This window comes from Nansenia antarctica, assembly GCF_963989245.1.
Source record: "Nansenia antarctica genome assembly, chromosome: 1".
NCBI classification, from domain to species: domain Eukaryota; kingdom Metazoa; phylum Chordata; class Actinopteri; order Argentiniformes; family Microstomatidae; genus Nansenia; species Nansenia antarctica.
In genome coordinates, this window is record NC_137674.1 from 77,106,577 (window position 1) to 77,128,458 (window position 21,882).

At 43.5% G+C, this 21,882-nt stretch overlaps 2 protein-coding genes across 2 annotated transcripts; both read left to right on the forward strand.

Annotated features, from left to right (window-relative positions):
• Positions 1 to 1,253: 1,253 nt before the first annotated feature.
• obi1 (ORC ubiquitin ligase 1) lies at positions 1,254 to 14,263 on the forward strand. The gene is made up of 6 exons (XM_080526271.1): positions 1,254 to 1,389; positions 1,792 to 1,927; positions 2,063 to 2,154; positions 8,954 to 9,175; positions 11,570 to 11,658; positions 12,248 to 14,263. Exons 1-6 carry the CDS (start codon positions 1,318 to 1,320, stop codon positions 13,872 to 13,874), a joined length of 2,238 nt encoding a protein of 745 aa, XP_080382397.1. The 5' UTR covers positions 1,254 to 1,317; the 3' UTR covers positions 13,875 to 14,263.
• A 2,765-nt stretch (positions 14,264 to 17,028) lies between these two features.
• pou4f1 (POU class 4 homeobox 1) lies at positions 17,029 to 18,536 on the forward strand (the record flags this gene model as incomplete). Its single annotated transcript, XM_080541258.1, has 2 exons — positions 17,029 to 17,151; positions 17,562 to 18,536. The coding sequence occupies 2 exons, from the start codon at positions 17,029 to 17,031 to the stop codon at positions 18,534 to 18,536; spliced, it is 1,098 nt and encodes a 365-aa protein (XP_080397384.1).
• Between the last annotated feature and the right edge of the window lie 3,346 nt (positions 18,537 to 21,882).

The following is a 21,882-nucleotide window of genomic DNA, read 5'->3' on the forward strand; positions in this document are numbered from 1 at the left end:
AGAAGTCAGACCTGGTGATCTGTGTCAGTTAGGGATGAAAAATAAGGCCTGCGATGAAATCAATAGACATAGCCGCCCCTACCAGCTGTGATTAATTGACTGTCACCAATTAATGACCAATGAACAATTACAAACTATCGTCATGGTGAGAGCATGAGCCATGAGGGAGAGTGAGCCATGTCTGGAATGGATGTTTACTTTGTTCATGTTCTCATAGAAGAGAGAGAGAGAGAGAGAGAGAGAGAGAGAGAGAGAGAGAGAGAGAGAGAGAGAGAGAGAGAGAGAGAGAGAGAGAGAGAGAGAGACACTATTCCATTGACTCTGGTCCCATCAAGGTTTACTTGTTTTTGCAAATTGATATTATGTAACCAACAACAGCACTACTACCTCCCCAAGCACTTAAAAACACCCCTCTCCCTCTCGCTCTCTCCTTCTCTCTTTCTCTGTCTCCTCTCTCACAGTGGAACATTATTGGTCTTTTATGCTAAGTGAGTGAAATCTGAGTGAATCCTATTTGTAAGTATCACAGTCTACTACTCTATAGTATGTGGGTGTACAGTAGGTGCTAGCACATGCAGTCTGTCTACAGTCCATTTGATGGCACGTTGAAACAAAACAACTTGTAAATCCAACAACAGCTAATGTTCCAAGTACCATGTTCTCCTTGCTGGAATCAATGGACAAGCTTGTTTTGCATCCATTCAATTGTAATCACATTAGTTTCTTTAGTACCGCAGGAGGCTACAGATGGAGACTGGTGGTCTAGATATGAGTAATGACACTGAGGAGCTAACCATTCAGTTAGATATTTGATCTGACCAAATTGGAGTGGTGGCAATTTATCTTAAGCCTATTTTCTGTATGTGCATCTGGATTACATTTAGTAGGTTACATATTAGAGCAGTGTTACACTGTCCAGTGTTTGGAAATCTAATGATGTCTCTGATTTTGTCATACATTTAGTAGGCACTCTCCCACATATCTTTTTTCTTTTCTTTTTTTTCTTTTAGGCTAAATGTATGAAGTGGAAATGGAAAATACATCTTTATTTGTCAATAAATCAAGGAAACGTTAGGAAAAGCTTAATATTTTGGGGACATTTATGCCCACATCAAAATAAATAAACGCCGCAAACAAAACCCTCTGTATAAGAATCACTGAACACGCTACCAGGTAAAGTGTTTTGCCTATCCGAAACGCGAAGCGTAACGGGACTTGTTCCTACCACTCGGCTCTCCGTAGTAATGCGATCCCGAACGCAGCGCGGTGTTGTTGAACGCAGCTGCAGACGCTTCTCTTTGAGACAGTTGTGCGAAAATGGCACACAACTTCCAAAACGTGACTCTTTCGCTAACTTTACCCATATCGTGCCAGATCTGCCTTGGAAAGGTAATACAACGAACGTGTGTATTGTAATAATGACTTGACTTGAGATCATCTCGTTTGTGTCGTTGACGTTGGTGGCTGTGGCTGTGTGTGTGTGTGTGTGTGTGTGTGTGTGTGTGTGTGTGTGTGTGTGTGTGTGTGTGTGGCTGTGTGTGTGTGTGGCTGTGTGTGCGTGTGTGTGTGTGTGTGTGTGTGTGTGTGTGTGTGTGTGTGTGTGTGTGTGCGCGTGCGTGCGTGCGTGCGTGTGTGTATCTGTATCCTCTTTGGTGTATGTTCACTAGCGAGCCAGCCTGTTAACTGTTTAGATGTTCTCTGTGATGTTATATCAGCATTTGTTTTGCTAGCCGTGGGTACTTAGAAAGCCAAATAGCTCATGTTGTCTATAAATATTTTTGCCGCCACTAGGTTCGCCAACCTGTCATCTGTGCCAACAACCACGTGTTCTGTTCAGCCTGCATTGAGATCTGGTTGAAGAAAGCAACCCAGTGCCCTACATGCAGAGTCCCCATCACACCGGAGAACCCTTGTCGAGAAATTCTAGGTAGGTTGATAATAGCCCTACCTAACAGCCTAAAGTCCTTACATAAACAAGCAATACAAAGCAACTACAGCTGGTGATTCAAAGACAAAGTGGAGGGTCATTGTCTTTGTTTTGACTTGTTTCCTCTTGTTGTAGGAGGTACAAATGAGAGTGAGTCTACTGAAAGTCATTCTGTGAAGAAGCGTCTAAGAAAGACCAGAGGAGAGCTGCTACTGAGGGAATATGAGGTCAATATGCTGTGCCTCTTTTGTATGCTGTTTGAGTGACTCATACAGTATATCTCTAAAGTGAGTACACCCTTTAGATTTTTGCAAATATTCTGTCATATCCTTTCAGGGGATAACACTATCTTAATGAAACTTTGATATAACTTAAAGTAGTCAGTGTGCTGCTTGAATAACAGTATAGATTTATTGTCCATTGAAAATTACTCAGTACACAGCTGTTAATGTCTAAACAGCTGGCAACAAAAGTGAGTACGGTACACCCCATAGTGAACATGTCTAAATTGTGCCCAAAGTGTCAATATTTTGTGTGACCACCATTGTTATCTAGCACTGCTTTAACCCTCCTGGGCATGGAATTCACCAGAGCTGCACAGGTTGCTTCTGGAATCTTCTTCCACTCCTCCATGACGACATCACGGAGCCCACGGATGTTGTGGCGCTTTTCCACTATACGGCCCGGCTCGGCTCGGCTCAGTTGGCTTCGGCACGCTTTTGAACAGTTCTGGATATTGGGGCTTTTCCACTATACACAAGAGACCAGGAACGAGTAGGAGGAGCAGGAGATAGTAGGCGGAGTTACGCGTCATAACAGTGTCATAAGATTCCCCCCGCTATACGAACACTTTGCTCGGCTGCCCTCGAACAGGCGGTACAGGACCATGTTCGCAAGGACAAACAGACTGAAGCTCAGCTTCTACCCCAGGGCCTTCCAGGCCCTGAACACAGCAAAGACCTAGGTTCTGGGCCCTGGACAGTCTGGACGGATTGATGGCAGCTGCTGGATTGAAAATCAGGTGTAGTGCTGAGGCACAAATGTGTACATTTCAAGCCTGCAAACTGCGACACTTTAAATGAATGTGCAATAACACTATGTGCAATATGACTAGGGTTGGGTACCGTTTGGGTTTTATCCGGTACCGGTACCTAACCGATACTTTAAAAACGGTACCGGTACCAAAACGGTACTTAATTCGGTACTTTAGATTTTCAAAAATGACATATATATATATGTTGTTGTCATCTTCCCCCCTCCTGACTACCCTCCCCCTACTCCTCTCACTACTTTCTCCCCTGTTGACTCCTCCCTCATCACTACTATCATCACCGCCTCCAAAACAACCACCTGCTCCCTCGACCCCCTCCCTACCACCCTGACCAAGGCCTGCCTCCCTGCCCTCATCCCCCACCTCACTGCCCTCTTCAATCAGTCACTATCCCAAGGCCACGTTCCCTCAAGCTACAAACTTGCCGCTGTCACCCCCATTCTCAAAAAGCCCACTCTTGACCCAGCCAATCTCTCCAACTACCGCCCCATCTCCAACCTACCATTCCTTTCCAAAACCCTAGAGCGCGTTGTCGCTGCCCAACTTCACTCCCACCTCCAATCCAACAAACTGTATGAACCCCTTCAATCTGGCTTCCGCCCACATCACAGCACTGAAACAGCCCTGGTCAAAGTAATCAACGATCTCCTCACCTCTGCAGACTCAGGTGCCCTCAACATCCTAGTTCTACTAGACCTGAGCGCAGCCTTCGACACAGTGTCCCACTCCATCCTCCTTCAAAGGCTGCGCCAACTGGGTGTTGAGGGCACCGCCCTGGACTGGCTCACCTCCTACCTCACCAACAGACACCAGTTCATCTCCCTCTCCGGTCACACCTCCTCCTCCTCCTCTGTCACACAGGGGGTCCCACAAGGCTCAGTCCTCGGCCCCCTGCTCTTCCTCTGCTACACACTCCCCCTCGGTCACATCATCCGCCAATTCAACCTGGACTTCCACTGCTACGCCGATGACACACAGATTTACATCACCACAAACTCCACCCAGAACCCACCCCTCACTCACATCGAAACCTGCATCTCCGCAATAAAAACCTGGCTCACACACAACTTCCTCAAACTGAACAGTGAAAAGACCGAAGTCATCCTCATCGGCACCAAATCCACCCTCAATAAAACCGGACCCATCACACTCACCATTGACGACACTACCATCACCCCCTCCCCCCTGGCTCGCAACCTCGGCTTCATTCTGGACCCCACCCTCTCATTCGATCCCCACGTCAGTTCCATTGTCAAGACATCCTACTTCCACCTCCGAAACATCACAAAATCAGACAAAATCAGACACTGCCTCTCCCCCCCCGCTGCTGAATCCCTCATCCACGCCTTCATCTCCTCCCGCCTCGACTACTGCAACTCCCTACTCACCGGCATCACCCCCCGCTCCCTCCATAGACTCCAGATGGTCCAAAACTCTGCTGCACGCCTCCTCTCAAACACCCGCTCCCGTGACCACATCACTCCTGTCCTCCACTCTCTCCACTGGCTCCCCATTAAAGAACGTATACACTTCAAAGTCCTCATCCTCACATACAAAGCCCTCCATAGCCTGGCCCCCCCTTACCTGACTGACCTCCTTCTCCCCCACCGCCCTACCCGTACCCTCCGATCCTCATCCATTGTTCCCCTCACCCCCAGAACCAAGAAGACCAAGAGGAAATATAACTCTGATGAACTGGAGCCCTCCACCTCGTCAAAATCCAAACTCTGTTGCCGCTCAGCTACTACTACTCCCCTCCCCCTCTCTGGTCCATGACGACATGACCATTGATTTTTCAGACACAGTAGTAGGATAAGAATATATATACATGATCTGACACAGTACCCGAATATCAGGAGATCCCCGATCATGTTGTCCACCTCGCAGAGACGCAGCCACACATCCGCACTACGTCATCAACAGACGCGTCGAATCCTGGAGTGCACTGTCCAATCAAAGGCTTGCGTTCGTAAACTCGCTCTGAGAGCGTCGCAGCGCACACTGGGCCCGACGTCATAAGGGGAGCAAGTCATTTGATTGGACAGAAGGCATTCCACGAGTGGTGATCAGAATTCCAGAACGAGTTTACGGAACGCACCCATAAGTCGAGCGTCGCGTTATGCCAACCCGCTAGCGGAAGTTGCTATTAGCAACCTTCTCGTTATCCTTCCGTACTCGCTGCTTTCACTGAGTGGAAATTTAGGCGATGTGACGTCACGAGTCACCAGTTGACACCGGACACCAGGGGGCGAGATAGAAAAGTACCGAAATGAGGTACCGAAATCTCCTTTGCGATTCGGTACGGGTACATACCGAATGTAAAGTAACCGGTACCTACCGGTACCGATTTTCGGTACCCAACCCTAAATATGACAACCCTAGGGTACATAAGGTTGCAGAGAATAGGAAATGTTAGAATAGGTATAGCATAGCATAGAGTACAGCAATAGGTTAGAATAGGTATAGCATAGCATAGAGTACAGCACAGTGTTTTATTTGTACAGTATAGTATAGTGGATAGTGTACATAGCCTTTATTTATGTAAACCAGCTCCTTTCCCTTCTTGTTTTTTTTCAGTTTTTTCTTTCTTTTTCTTTCTTTTTTTTTCTTTCCTAGCACCAGGGGAGCCCCCCCCTCCCAAATTTCGTTGTTTGGTACCTGTACTATATCAATGACAAATAAAGACCATTCATACAGATCAGCAGGGGGAAATGCGATAAGAATATTGTCAAAATGCACCACTATCGTGCACAGATCAGCCTTACACCATGTAATGTTAAGTGCCTGTAACTTGCCGCTTTCAGTTCTAGTAGACTAGTTTAGATCTCGCAACCAGGGAAATGCCGACACAATTCTATTTTTATTTCTCCTGACACGTTGAGTAGTTTGAATCCGCTGTAGACAGCTCCGGTTTCGGAGCAAGACTATCGGCATTAGTCAAATACATGCTCACATCAAGTCATCCGCTCACTGCTGTCCATCAAAAATGGCACATCCATCAATAATATTACACAATAACAACTGCTCTGATTAGATTGCTTAGATTGTTTAATACATCAACGGGGGGAAAAGCGAGATGAACTTGCGAGTATCATGCTTCATTGAACGGAAAGTCCTATCTATCCCATTCAAAGTGTTTTAGTCTTCCCCCTTTCCACTGGTAATAAGGAATTGGCAAGAATAGATCGATATAAATAGATCAACATAATGCAGCACTATCATGCACAGATCAGCCTTAAAACATGTAACGTTAGATATATAATGGAGCGACGTATTTCTACGGAAAGGCTGACTGACGCGGGGCTCATTCAATCTCAGCGTTCGTTATAGATACGCTTGCAGCAGCGGGTGAACTCCCGGTTCATTGAGTTTACGGTTAAAAGCATAACTTCTCGGGGTGTCAGCGCGGTGGTTCAGGGCTCAAAATGACCGTATACCGATGGTGAAGTTAGCAAAGGAGTATTGTGTTTGTACCACCTTCATAGCCGGTGTTATTCACGGGCAAAGACGGTGCATAATAGTGATTTTTGTGTTATGCTTGTTGTAAATAAAAGTTCTATGATGCATTGAAATGACATTAAACTAAGATAATACGATGGTCAGCATAATTTTTCGAATCTTTATTAATAAGCTATTACAGAAACTGTAGTGACATTTTCCTAGAGCGAATGTGGTATTTCAAGATGGCGGTTAGTGATGAAATCTATGAACATGGGATGACGATTTCCATTGACCAATCAACGGTGTGCAGCGTCATACGTCACACGCAGCCTGGCAAAAAGGTTCCGGGTCTCAAAAAAGGTTCCTGCCCTCGATGGGTAGCTAAAGAAGCGACCCGACCCGACCCGACCCGACCCAGGCCGACAAATGGAAAAGCGCCAAAGAAGCAGGCCAGCCCGGGCTGACCCGGGTCAGCCCTCTAGTGGAAAAGCCCCATTGGACACCTTGCACTCCTCCACCTTCCTCTTGAGGATGCCCCACATGTGCTCAATTGGGTTTAGGTCTGGAGACATACTTGGCCAGTCCATCACCTTAACCTTCAGCTTCTTCAGCAAGGCCGTTGTCATCTTGGAGGTGTGTTTAGGGTCATTATCATGTTGGAAAACTGGCCTACGGCCCAGTTTCCGAAGAGAGGGGATCATGCTCTGCTGCAGGATGTCACAGTATATATTGGAATTCATGTGTCCCTCAATGAAATGCAGCTCCCCAGTGCCGGCAGCACTCATGCAGCCCCAGACCATGATGCTGCCACCACCATGCTTGACTGTAGGCAAAACACATTTGTCTTGGTACTCCTCACCAGGGTGCCGCCACACACGCCGGACACCATCTGACCCAAACAGGTTTATTTTGGTCTCATCAGACCACAGGACATGGTTCCAGTAACTCATGTTCTTGGATTCATTGTCTTCAGCAAACTGTTTGCGGGCTTTCTTATGCATCGGTTTCAGAAGAGGCTTCTGTCTGGGGCGACGGCCATACAAACCGATTTGATGCAGTGTGCGGCGTATGGTCTGGGCACTGACAGGCTGACATCCCACTTCTGCAACCTCTGCAGCAATGCTGGAAGCACTCGCACGTCTATTTTTGGAAACCAACCTCTGGATATGACGCTGAGCACGTGGACTCAACTTCTTTGGTCGACCCTGGCGAGGCCTGTTCCGAGTGGAACCTGTCCTGGAAAACCGCTGTATGATCTTAGCCACTGTGCTGCAACTCATTTTCAGGGTGTTGGCAATCTTCTTATAGCCAAGGCCATCTTTGTGAAGCGCAATAATCCTTTTTTTCAGCCGCTCAGAGAGTTCCTTGCCATGAGGTGCCATGTTGTCCAGCATTCAGAGAGAATTGTGCCCAAAACACCAAATTTAACAGCCCTGCTTATCATTTACACCTGAATCCTTGTAACACTAACGAGTCACATGACACCAGGGCGGGAAAACAACATCATTGGGCACAATTAGGACATGTTCACTATGGGGTGTACTCACTTTTGTTGCCAGCTGTTTAGACATTAACAGCTGTGTACTGAGTAATTTTCAAAGGACAATAAATCTATACTGTTATTCAAGCAGCACACTGACTACTTTAAGTTATATCAAAGTTTCAGTAGGATAATGTTATCCCCTGAAAGGATATAACAGAATATTTGCAAAAATCTAAAGGGTGTACTCACTTTTGAGATATACTGTATGTATCTGTAAGCCCTGTGGTCTTCCCAATAATTCTCATCACATCAGACCTGACTCAAATCCTGCCTACATGTCACACACTTACTAATTCTTTAATTGCATTTGGTCTTGTTTGCCGGGTAATTTGAACCAATGGACTAGCCTAATCTCAATAGTGCATACTCTGTGAATGAAGCACACTCTCATGTCATATGTACAGTACAGGCAAAAAGTTTGGACACACCTTCTCATTCAATGCGTTTCCTTTATTTTCATGACTATTTGGTACATTGTAGATTCTCACTGAAGGCATCAAAACTATGAATGAACACATAGGAATTATGTATTTAACAATAAAGTGTGAAATAACTCTAAATATGTCTTATATTTTAGATTCCTCAAAGTAGCCACCCTTTGCTTTTTTGTTGTTAATAAAATATATAATAATAATATTAAATATAATATGTGTTAATAATAATATGTTATTATATATATATATATTTAATATTATTATATATTTTATTAACAACAATTTTATTTTATTTTATTAACAACAAAAAAGCAAAGGGTGGCTACTTTGAGGAATCTAAAATATAAGACATATTTAGAGTTATTTCACACTTTTTTGTTAAGTACATCATTCCACATGTGTTCATTCATAGTTTTGATGCCTTCAGTGAGAATCTACAATGTAAATAGTCATGAAAATAAAGGAAACACATTGAATGAGAAGGTGTGTCCAAACGTTTGGCCTGTACTGTGACCCAGGTTTGTGTTTTAATATTGACTAAATCTCGAATTTTTCAGGATGAGATTGAAGGGCTTCTCAGAGACAATGAAGACCTTAAAAACAAGAACCAAAGCCTGGAGTCACAGCTCAAGATTTCCTTGGATCCCTGCACTATCTCTGCAGCCCAAAGAGAGGACAGGAGCATTGACCCCAGCATACTGGAGGAATGGTCCAATAAGCTGAGAGCTGTCACAGATCGTTACACCATAGTAAAACAGGATATGGAGAAGCTTAAAGAGGTACAAACTAGGGCTGGGCAAACGATCAACATTTCTTTTTCGATAATCACAAGAATTAACAATCAATTATCGATTAATTGATAAGCTTTTTTTTCATTAAAACAACGCCTAGGGCAGAAATAATGTTTCTTGTATTCCTTCCAGGCATTCCATTTCACAAAGCATTTCGAAAGAAAAAAATATCTGCGAGCCATAACGTTAGCCCAGTAGGCTGCCCACATGCTGAGTTGCTATTGCACACATTCATTCATTCACATTCAAACTAGACACTACAGTCAGATAACAATCCTCTTAAACAAGGCAGTGAGTAGCCTAAATTGTTTAACTTAAAAACACATTTTACGTTAGAAATAAAAATATAGTAAAATAAGTAACTCACCATTGGAGCAGTAAAAAAACAGTTACTCACAAATAGGAGGATGACTGAAAACGTTAGTGTCCTTAAGAGCGTCCAGCTTAACTTAAACTTAAAATACAGCGAGAGACTGTAGGCGGCAGGCCTACTGGTTCTTGTTCAGAAAGATGATCATGTTAACATGTTCAGGGGTGAGAGACGAACGCAATCTGGTGACAGTCAGGCCAGCCGCAGAAAAAACACTCGCTCCGAGGGCACCGAGGTTGCGGGGATGCTTGCTCTGCTGGCTAACGTACGGGAACTTGTTGCATCATGCCGTACTGCGTTGCGAAATTCAATGCGAAGGCAAATGCAAAGTTAATTTCTCACACATAACGTGGACAAACAAATTTCCACTCAATTTATTAATGATTATCGAGCAAAATATTTTGTGATCGACCAAGATCCTTATCAATCAATTATCGATCGTCGATAATTGATGCTCACCCCTAGTACAAACTCTTGATGATCAGTGTTGAATTGGATATTGTGCTGCAAACGGTTGGCTCCATGGTATAAACGTTTTATTTAGGGATGCACGATATTATCGGCGCCGATATTTATTATTTATTAAATATTTATCGGTTTTATTACATTTTAGCCGATATAGAGCCGATAATATGAAGCCGGAAATATTTCCGGTTCCGGTTGTCGCGCTCAAGATGCTGCGCCTGCAACGCGAATCTATTGGCATTAGTCAAATACATGCTCACATCCAGTCATCCGCTCACTGCTCTCCATCAAAAATGGCACATCCATCAATAATATTACATAATAACAACTGCTCTGATTAGATTGCTTAGATTGTTTAATACATCAACGGGGGTGAAAGCGAGATGAACTCTGCGCGAGTATCATGCTTCCTCCATTGAACAGAAAGTCCTATCTATTCCATTCAAAGTGTTTTAGCCTTCCCCCTTTCCACTGGTAATAAGGAATTGGCAAGAATAGATCGATATAAATAGATCAACATAATGCAGCACTATCATGCACAGATCAGCCTTAAAACATGTAACGTTAGATATATAACGGAGCGATGTATTTCTACGGAAAGGCTGACTGACACGGAGCTCATACATTCTCCACGTTTGTTATAGATAAGAGTGCTCCGGTGTCTTGCTGGTAGTCAAATATATATATTTATATATACAGCTTATGGATGTTACGTGCCTGTTACCTGCCGCTTTCAGTTCTAGTAGTTTAGATCTCGCAACCAGGGAAACGCCGACATGTGTTAAAGGGAACAAGACGCGAATCTACCGGCATTTGACTCATGAGTGAACGGCGAAAATGGCTGGACGGCACAGCTTGGGATTCCATTGAAGTTACAGGGAACTATGTGTGAAAGAGGCTTAAATGTTGAAATAACAGTAATACAATGTTAATTGATAAAATGACATAAGGGATGGAAAGGGGAGATGGCAGTTCTAGAAGGGGGATGATGAAGCGCGCTGGACTGAGGAACAGCATAGGCACAGTACATCGTCATAATAGCGATTCTTTGGTTATGCTTGTTATATATTATATCTGTTCTATCGGTTCTCATATCGGTTATCGGTATCGGTTGGAAAAAATGCATATCGTACATCCCTAGTTTTATTCATACCTCTGATATGGACGCCATCGTTTAATTGTTGATGTGCCCTATTACTCCCCCACTCATTGTTTTGACACCTTGGGTTTCTTGTCGAGAAATGTTTCGAAAATCTCTGACCACCTACATTTCCACATCAGATTAATCAACAAACGAATTAATCAACACATTCTTTATGCCCTTTATAAAACACATTCATTTGAGCAATATTATCCTATCTTTTGGTACTGTATATTCAATGTGTTACAGGAAAGTTCAGTCTCTCTAACCATTCTTAGTGAGTAACAAAGTATTAAATGTTCCCAGGCTATTTAACACATTATATTGAGTAGTATCTGGACTACAGAATATCATATAAGTTCTACAACCACCTCTTTCTGCCCCCCCCCCCCCCCCACCACCCCAGGCTAACAAGGTGTTGCGGTCTCAGAATATCAACCTGGTTCAGGAGAGCATGAGATTGAAAGCAGAAGTGGCCAGCAGATCTCCTCAGAAGTATGTATCAGCAGTGGCAATAGTCCGTTAGAAGACAAGCAAAAACCTATACACTGCCTCTACACTGCTTGCTATACAACTGCTTCCTCATTTCTAACTGACTAAATGGATCATAACATATCAGACAAATTGACACATACACATACATTTTGTCATCTCCGTTGTCTTTCAATGGATGAATCCCATAGAAAAAAACGTTGGTTAAATTAATAATTTATGGATACAAACCTCCCTAACCTCACTCTTTATGATCTGTCTTTCTGTGAATTGTGATCGGTTTGCCACAGTCATTTCACTTTTCGAAAAGTGCTACAGGGACTGAAATATGCTGTGTTAAAACAGTCTTTCATTTCGTATTTATTTGCTTTGCCTTAGAAATAGTGTGGTTATGTTTATTGGGGTAGTTCTAATGTTTTAGCACACATCACAGTACCTTTGAATATTCTACAACACATTGGAATGTACACATGATGGCTCTGGAATTTGTCTATCTATTTATCTATCTATTTCTATCTATTTCCCCTCATTTTTGTACTTTGCATTTTTATTGTTTTCAGAATATTGATATTGTTCTGAATCTTTTCTCCAGATTTGGCCGATACACCGTGGCAGCCCTGGAGTCAAAGATCCAGCAGTACGAACGAGACGTGGTCCACCTCAAACGGGCTCTGGAGCGCAGCGACCAGTACATCGAAGACCTTGAGGTCAAGGTCTCTGAGAGTGAGAGGAGGCCGTCGGACCAGAGAGAAGCCATCCATCCTCGCACCGATGCCTTTCCAGAGATCACCATCCCTGAGGACGGAGAGGTTGGAGCGAGCTGTCAGGTTGGGAGCCAGCGGATCGCCACGATGAGGAGGAGTCTAAGTGACATGGAGACGGCCTCCGTCTTCACCGAGCGTGAGGGAGAAGCCCAGACACTTCCTGGCAACCAGAGTTGCCTCCTGACAACCTCCACAGGAGTTCCTATCTCGGACAAGTTCCCGGAGCAGAGAGGGTTTGGCGACCCGGACATGGACAGTACCTCCTTGGAGTCTCCCCTACCCTCCACTCCCTCCTCTGCCTTCCGATCGCTGAGTTTGAAAAGCCCTGGCGTGCGTGACGGTAAGAGGGTCACCTACAAACCTCCCACCTACCTCAGGAGGCTGAGCTTCGAAGGCTGCAGTGGGAGCAGCTGCACCTCTGCCACAGAAACCAAACTCTCCAGTCTCTCTAACCTTCGCAGCGGTACGTCATCACCGAGCAGTGTACCAAAGGTGGGGTCCACTACTAAGCCTGTGATCTGGGGAGGCTGGCAGAGTCCCAAGTCCCCCGACCTGATCGGTCCCAGTCCCAGTCTCACTCCCACTCCCACAGGAGAGCAGCTCAACCCGACCCACGGTCAGAGGAACGCAAACGTGGCCGGCGCCAACACCGCATCACATGACCTTCTCGACGACGAGACAGACCCAGACTCCGGAGGCTTCCGGCTGTCCAGCGAGGCGTCCATGGACGCCGCGTACCTGGATAAGATCTCCGAGCTGGACTCCATGATGTTGGAGGGGGAGAGCTCCAGTAGCCGGGGGTCCCTGCTCTCCTTGACCTCCCTGCCGCCCAGGGGGGACCCTGACGTCACCTTGGTGCCGGAGCTGGAGGTGTGCCGCGACCTCCTGGACGGTGCTGACCCCAGCGGCCTGGAGGGTGGCGGAGGTGGCGGATGTGGTGACGACGACGACTCTGTGAAGGAGGGTCGTCACCTGAGCACTTTGTTTGACCAGGAGAGCAACGGCGTGGCGTGGTGTGTGACGGGACCCCCGCCGGACGACCCGGAGCCCCCAGCCACCACATCCAGAAGGAGAGGATGCGAGTCCTCATCAGGTGATGGCCAAGCCCCTCAGAGGCCTGACAGTACAGGGAGTAGACCGGAGGAGGAGCCCTCTTCTCAGACTGACGAACTGTCGTTTGACCTGCTGTTTGGCCATCTGGGGGAGAATGTGGCGACGCCCTCGGGCAGCCCCCCCGCACCCTCCCCGGCTAGCGAGCAGTGTCACTATGAAGGAGAAGAAGGAGAAGAAGGAGCAGGACAAGGACCAGGGCCGTCCTCATCTTCCGGTGTCTCGGGCAAACCTACGAGCACAACGAGAGAGAAACCAATAGTCACTCCTAGCCAGCCAAACAAGAGGAAGTGTCACAGTTCTTTCAACATCACCAGCCCCTCTAAAGTGACTAAGTACATGTAACGGATCAACGTCTCACGAGGGGGAGGCTAGTGGAGGGAGAAAAGGGAGGACACGCTCATTGTAATGCATGGGATGGAATGAGTTTTGATAGCATTCCCTCGTGCCATTCATTACAATGAGCCCCCGTCCTCCCCTCTCACCACCTGATGCATGTAGGGTCGACCGAAGCCTAATCAACTTCATAACGGGTTGTGTTCAGTGAGGTGAAGGATTTCCGAAATGTCCTGTATAGAGCCGTCGCAACCCCTTAAGCAGCTATAAAATAGACGTCTATACATTTTTCTACCTGGCACATTTCTGTCTGACATGCACTGTAATGATATGATGTAATGATATGAATGTGTCTGTCTTTGATTGTCAGTTGTCTCAATCAGTAATGAACGCTTCAAGACCCCTCATCAATTGTGTCTTTCTTATGTTCAGTCACATAATTATAGCATATTATGGTGAGGACCGTAAGGGCAGCTAAATTGAATTGCTATGGCAGCTTCAGCATTTTTTCGATAGTCATATTGTCTTGTAGATGCAAGTGTACCAGTAGTTGTTTTGCTTCTCTGTTAGTTTGTCACAGTAACCATGTGTCTTATCTATCGTTATGACTACACGATACAGCTCATGGCTGATATCGTATGAACTGAAATTGTTCATTCAATGAAGTGTCATATTGCTTAATGCCGTCTCAATTAAAAAGATAGTTAATACGGTCTGGATTATAGCACTGCTTTGTAATACAGAAATTGTCCTGAAAATAAACGTACGAAAACTACACTTTTCAGTATAAGCAGGGTGTGATGTTTTTTTCTCAACATAAATAACCATTCTGAGTGTGCAGGGAAACTTTGTGGTATTTTCCGCATTGTGAATATACAATATTTGTGAATGATTATCCTTCCTCTTTGGGTGACAAAGCTTCTCACAGTCCATATTATTTGATGCTATTATTAAGCTAGTACCATCTACATAGGAATTTACTTTACATATTTTTCAATGAATAGTTATAATAATCAATCTCGGATATAAAACCAGCAACCTAAGCATTATGAAGGGATATATGAAAGGGTTTTTGATTAATGACTCAAAATTATCATATAATGACTAGAAATGGTCTTGGATAGAATATTGGCTATATCATAGAATTAAACAATCAGAGACATATACGAGGCAGTAATATCAAAATGTATTTTATGATCCATGTATCAATCGTTAGTATCAATCAATCACGCTGCTACATGCTGTAAAACTCTTATGCATCATCCAGAACTGGATAGCTGTGGGCCTACCTCCTTTTTTCATATTCAAACATAATCCAAATGGTGGTCTTAAGGGGCTCTATGTTCCTGTGATGCAACGATCAGTTAGTTGCATGTCATCTGCACCCTAAAGCGTTTGATTATATAAACGTTAATTTCATACGGCTATTAACAGTAAATCTATATTCCATTCATAAAACACCATTGTATCACACTCAGAACGCAGACCTCCCACGCACGCACGGCTGCCTGGCAATTCTAGTGTTGCACGAGACGACATTCCTTATTTATTATGCATATTTTAACGATATCGTGTATATTTCACATACCTCTAATCACTGCATGAAAATTTAATTGGGTAAAGGTTGCGCGTTTCAACAAATGAAGTGTTAATTCATTGGGATTAATTAATTTGGTAAAGACACGGTTACGCTGGATATTAAACCAATTTGTTTAGCGCTCATCTGGCTGCCGATGATGGGGTTTAATGATAGAAAGAGGGGTACTCATTACTTCTAGGGGTTAAGATGAGAAGCTGGGAGAACACATACGAGACAGTGTGCCAAATGAGCTCTCTGATCTTGGGAGGAAAAAAAACGTATTCTCATGTGGTCGTTATTTGGATTCAATTGTCCTAACTCCTCCTGAGCGCGTCACCAAAATGTTAATTGGACATTGATGATGTCCAAATGCGCTCCGGCGGGAAGTTACCCATGGGCATAGATCAGCTTGTCTTCCCCCCCAAATTCATACCATTTAGCATTAGTAGTGAAAACTCAGAACTGGCTCAAGAAGACCAGCGTCTATAGGTGCAACTTCATCCAATACTAACCGCAAGCTGAGTGTGCACATTTTGTTGTGAATAGTAAGGCCTATTTGTGGCTGTAAACCAAGCCAGTCATGACTCTTCCATGATATTTGATCTTTTTTCTCTAGGTGCAGTTCTCTGGATGTGCTCACCTTAGTCCTGTCATTTCCATACATTGTTTGTCTCCATATTGATTTAAAGGTATTGTGCAATATTGAATGGCATTGAATTTGCCTAAATTACTAGATGTCATAGCCTCCTCTCCAACATAATTGTAATTACACATGGCTTCAACCCCTCAAGTCAGTCGTCTCCGAGCCTATAGCCCTACATTACATCGACCACTACATTTTAATATCCATGCTTCATTGTTTCTGTGTTTTTCATCGAATGTTTGATTGTTGGCCTATATCACAGCAATAGGCTAATTTGATAATTAGCCTTAATCTTTTTTTTTTTTTTTTTATGAGTTGGAGAACAATTTATGTTGCCTAATTGTCAAACAGCTTTATCTAAATAGTTCAGATAGGAATTGTGTATTATAGCCTATTGCAGCTTTATGAGACAAAGACAAATCCAAACAGGCAATATGGTTCATCAAATAGCATAACTACGAACAACTGCATTGGATATATCATACATAAATAAACGGATTCCAAATAAAACACGCAGGCGTGATCTACAGGTGTCGGTACCCCCTGCCTGGCGGGCTCGTGGCTGGCTCGTGGATAAGCCCTGGAAAAAAGCACGCACGCGTCTCCAGTTAACTGCGCTTGGAGCGGCTTATTATCTTACAGGGCTACACACAGTTCAATGTCTCGCGAGAGAAGCCGAGCTCGCTTGACGAGATCTGAGGCGCTCAGGTGTAAGAGCCCTTCTCATCCCCAGCAGTGGGAAACAGTAGACAGATAAGTGCGTCTGAGAGACTGCAGGCATCTCCGTGTGATCTTCGGGCTCAAGGCTGTACTCTACACAGCGAACTATTGCATCATTATCGGACAACCAAGGATCATACTGTCTATTGCTATTTTTTTTCCACCTCTTGTATTTTACCCCCTTTCTTGTGCACTTTAAGCAATTCAAGAAGCTCGTAAAGATGATGTCCATGAACAGCAAGCAGCCGCACTTCGCCATGCATCCGAACATACCTGAGCACAAGTACACAACCCTGCATTCCAGCTCAGAAGCCATAAGAAGAGCCTGTCTGCAAACTCCACAGGTAAATGAAACCAAACTTATCTTTGCCTCCCTTTCTATCTATGCCCCGGCTGCATGTTCTACTGCATGGAGCGAGCGCAATAATAAGGAGCGCTCCGAGGCACATTCTGCCGAGCCGCGCGCGCTTAATGTTTTTTTCGTGTATTGCACGGCAATCACCCGAACGTCTTTTGATGTTTTTGAAAGCATGCTCACACAAAGCTCCGACTTCACCATTTTTTGTATATTTTTTTATGACTTGGAGCCTCGAAAAGGAATATTCTTTCTGTGCTGTGTGTTGTCAGAGGTCCCCAGCTGCCTTATCCCTGTATTCATCTGTTTTTTTTTTTTTCTTTCTCTCTCTTCTCTCATTTTCATTCTATTCTCTATCCCTGTCTCCCTGTATCTCTCTGTCTCTCTACCTCACTGCAGTTGCAGAATAACATCTTCGCAAGCCTGGATGAGACTCTGTTGGCACGCGCCGAAGCTCTGGCAGCCGTGGACATGGCAGTGTCTCAGGGCAAGACGCACCCGTTCAAGCCCGACGCGACCTACCACAATCTGAACAGCGTGCCATGCTCGTCCAACACCACCGTGCCACTGGCCCACCATCACCACCATCATCACCACCATCACCACCAGAACCTCGAACCCCCCGACCTCATGGACCATATCTCGCCGTCGTTGTCTCTGATGTCCGGCGGCCACGACGGGTCCGGGGGCGGTGGAGGTGGCGGAGGCGGCGGCGGCGGACTCATCACTTCGGCCCACCCTCACTCGCACATGCACGGCTTGAGCCACCTCTCCCACCAGGCTGTTATGAACATGAATTCCCCCCTCACCCACCACGGTCTTTTACCTGGCTGCCATGGAGGCGGTCAGGGCGGACCTGGACTCAACAACAACGGACTGCCTAATGTTAATGATATGGACACTGACCCCAGGGAACTGGAGGCTTTCGCGGAGCGGTTCAAACAGCGCCGAATCAAGCTCGGGGTGACCCAGGCGGACGTTGGTGGGGCGCTGGCGAATCTTAAAATTCCCGGCGTAGGCTCGTTAAGCCAAAGTACCATTTGTCGATTTGAATCGTTAACTCTGTCACACAATAACATGATCGCGCTAAAACCCATCCTCCAGGCGTGGCTCGAGGAGGCCGAGGGCGCCCAGAGAGAGAAAATGAACAAACCAGACATTTTTAACGGTGGAGAAAAGAAACGCAAGAGGACCTCCATAGCGGCGCCTGAAAAGAGGTCGTTGGAGGCTTACTTCGCCGTACAACCTCGACCGTCGTCCGAGAAGATTGCAGCAATTGCTGAAAAGTTGGACCTCAAAAAGAACGTGGTGCGAGTATGGTTTTGCAACCAAAGACAAAAACAGAAGCGGTTGAAATTCTCCGCTCAGCACTGATGGGGGGAAAAGTGTTGCGAGACTGAATTTGGGGACCAAGGAACATAAAGACATTTTATGTATTTTCGGTCTTCTAATGTCGCCAACGGTTTTAAACGTGGTGTGACAATGACCGTTAGATATACCCAATTTTATGAGGCTTCATATCTCTTCCGATTTATTTTCACGTTATTGGTGAATGTGAAGTATGCAAATACCAGATAAACCAGACGAACTTCGCTCAGTTGAAGTATCCTACAGATATCGACATTGCCTTTTAAACATTGTGAAAAGAGGTAATTTGCTTTATTCTAGCGAGTTATTTTCTTTCGATATTGATTTGAAATATATAGCCATTTACAAATTACCTCATCGTTGAACTATCTTTGGTTTGATTTATTTATATGCTGATATTCAATTATTTATGTACGCATTTATTTGTTTATGTATTTGTGATTACATTTGGGGGCTGCTGTGAACTCTTGTCAAGAGAATCTGAGAACTTCAGAAACCCAATATTGCAGAGGCCTGCATGAGAGAATAATTCATAAGTCAGTCCATTCACTTCTGACTGTGACAGAATGGGCTGTCTATTGTCACATATTTATTTTTAATTTGCACTAAAGTTTAGGCAGTAATTTAGATTTAGATTGGTTTTGTCGAAAAGGTTTTATTTATATATATATATATATATATATATATATATATATATATATATGTGTGTGTGTGTGTGTGTGTGTGTGTATGTGTGTACAAACATCACTTTCTCACATCTCAGAAGTCGACTCCGAGTTTTTAAAATAAAGTATTTTGCTATTGGCTTATTTCACAACGAAAACTTCAATATCAAAACTTTAACTCGCATGATTCAGAGGTATAGCCTACCATGGCTACATTCTGAGGAAAAAGAATAATCACAATGAAAACTATTTTCTTTTGTGTACTTTGGTTTGCAGTGCAAACATTCTATGCATTGGAAAAGCACTACATAGAGTATCTACTGGTAGACCTTATGTGGATGGTGTAAGTCACTGTTAAATGCCTGTTTTCACATTAAGACACAACGTTGTTTGTCGTGTTAATTGTTAAAAAAAAAGAGTTGTGTAAGTAATATTTTACCTGCACAAGTATGTTTACAAACTGCGGCCACATGTGCATCATGATGAAACGTCCCACTGTCTCTTCCTGCTGTCACTAACGTTCCCCTCTCCTCTGTTGTCTGATTTTCATTGATATTATTCATCCTGTAAGCCAAATTCAACAGGGAGGTGTGTCCTAGCAAATCTTCTAAATAAATTAACGAAAATAAGAAAGAGGAAGCACTGCTGTTTTTGAGTGATGTATCATAGATTAGATCTATAATAATAATAATAATAATAATAACAATAATTATTATTATTGTTATGATGATATATTACTTATGTATTATTGTTATTGATATTATATCTCATTGAACTGACTGAATAACAAGAGTAGATTCAGGCTTATTGCTGTGTCACCATTTTCGATCTTCCACCCACCTATTCGGACTGTATAGCCTAAGTTGAAGTCTGACACACTTCCCTAATTTCGGCACACTTTATACAGGAACCCACTGATCTCCACTCACGAACAACATCATTAAAGTCATTACTTTACATTATGACGTTTACATATATAAACAGGGCTATCAAATGTCCTATGCCTGCCTTGCACATTGGGCCTAAACGGGCATATGCTGTTTGTCTCACCACCCATATCTTGCATCAAATTAGTATCTGAAGTTGGACCAAGTTTGACACCTACATGGAGCGGAAGGGATCTCTCGTAGTAGAATTTCAATTCATGAGGCTCTTCCTTTCTTCCATCATTTCAGTCTTCTTATATTATAGGCTAAGCATTATGTAAAATACCGTTATATGCTGTATTCATCTCAACTAAACACATCTTGCCCCGATTAAAACATCAACAGTGTAGCCGATTTGTAGGCCTATAGGCCTTATACTTTATTTTCCAACATGGAGGAAGGTGTATATTAATATTTCATACAACCTCAGTGTTGTTGTATTTTTCACATAAGCAATACACTTGAGCTGTACTCTTGTAACTTCATTGGACGTTGTACCTGGCAGGCTAAATGATATAGGCCTATGATGTTATTGATTGGTCTGTTACAATGTTCCAGAGAATCAAATGGAATTCCCAGGGGAACAAGGTTTACAATCCCAAAAATATTTGCAATATTTCTTGATGAGAAAGAAGGTACAGTAAAATGAAATGAATAGGCAATTCAGGCGTATTTAATCGGGTAAATCCATAGGCTTGATGAGATCATCATAATATAGCTCATTGCAATAATATTACTACTACTACTACTACTACTACTACTACTACTACTACTACTACTACTACTACTACTACTACTACTACTACTACTACTACTACTACTACTACTACTACTACTACTACTACTACTACTACTACAATCACTACGCTACTACTACTACTACTACTAATAATAATAATAATAATAATAATAATAATAATAATATAAATAATAATAATGATGATGCTAATAATACCGCTATGTTGATAATACTACTACTAATATAACAATACTAATGATAATAATGGTGTTATAGCCAATTTTACACCACAAGATACAAATTAATTGAAATACACACAATTGGGCACATTAAATAATTAATGAACTGAGATTTGGAAAATTGATAAGCGGAATACAACAAGACACTAATTAAAAACTTGAGTAATTATCGTCATAGGTCTAATTAGGGGTTGGCCTTCTGTACAAATGCAAGTCATGTAGCCACATTTTGCACACATAAATAAATATAAATAAATATATGCAATTCATGACATTTTTATTTTGTTGCCCCTTTTCACTAGGCTATATATGGCCTACAGAAAATGCGGAGGCTTATTAGCCTCAAGCCACATATAGCCTATACAGTGGATACAAGTTATCTACAACATCAACGTATAATAACAGCCCCTTTATAATGCACAACATTTATAAAGCAGCATTTGTAGTGGAGATGTTCGAGTAGACCGAGGAGCTTTCTTTGCTGTACTGAAGTGACAATAAACATTTAATGAAGTCTGAGACCCGCGCGCGTCTCCAAGCAGTGTCAGAATAATTCAAAACGAGCATTAGTATAGCTCCCTCTGACATAAAACAAACCGAAGAAAAACACATTTAAACTTGACGGTTTGTTTATTCTCACTGACCAACGACCTGGCCCTGTTCGAATATTTCTATCCACGATATTGGAGGATATATTGGGAGGGCTTCACTTTTCCCTGCGTTTAGAAAAACGAAATTTTAAAGGCAGGTGATGCAATATTAATCGGGCTTTGCTGATATAAA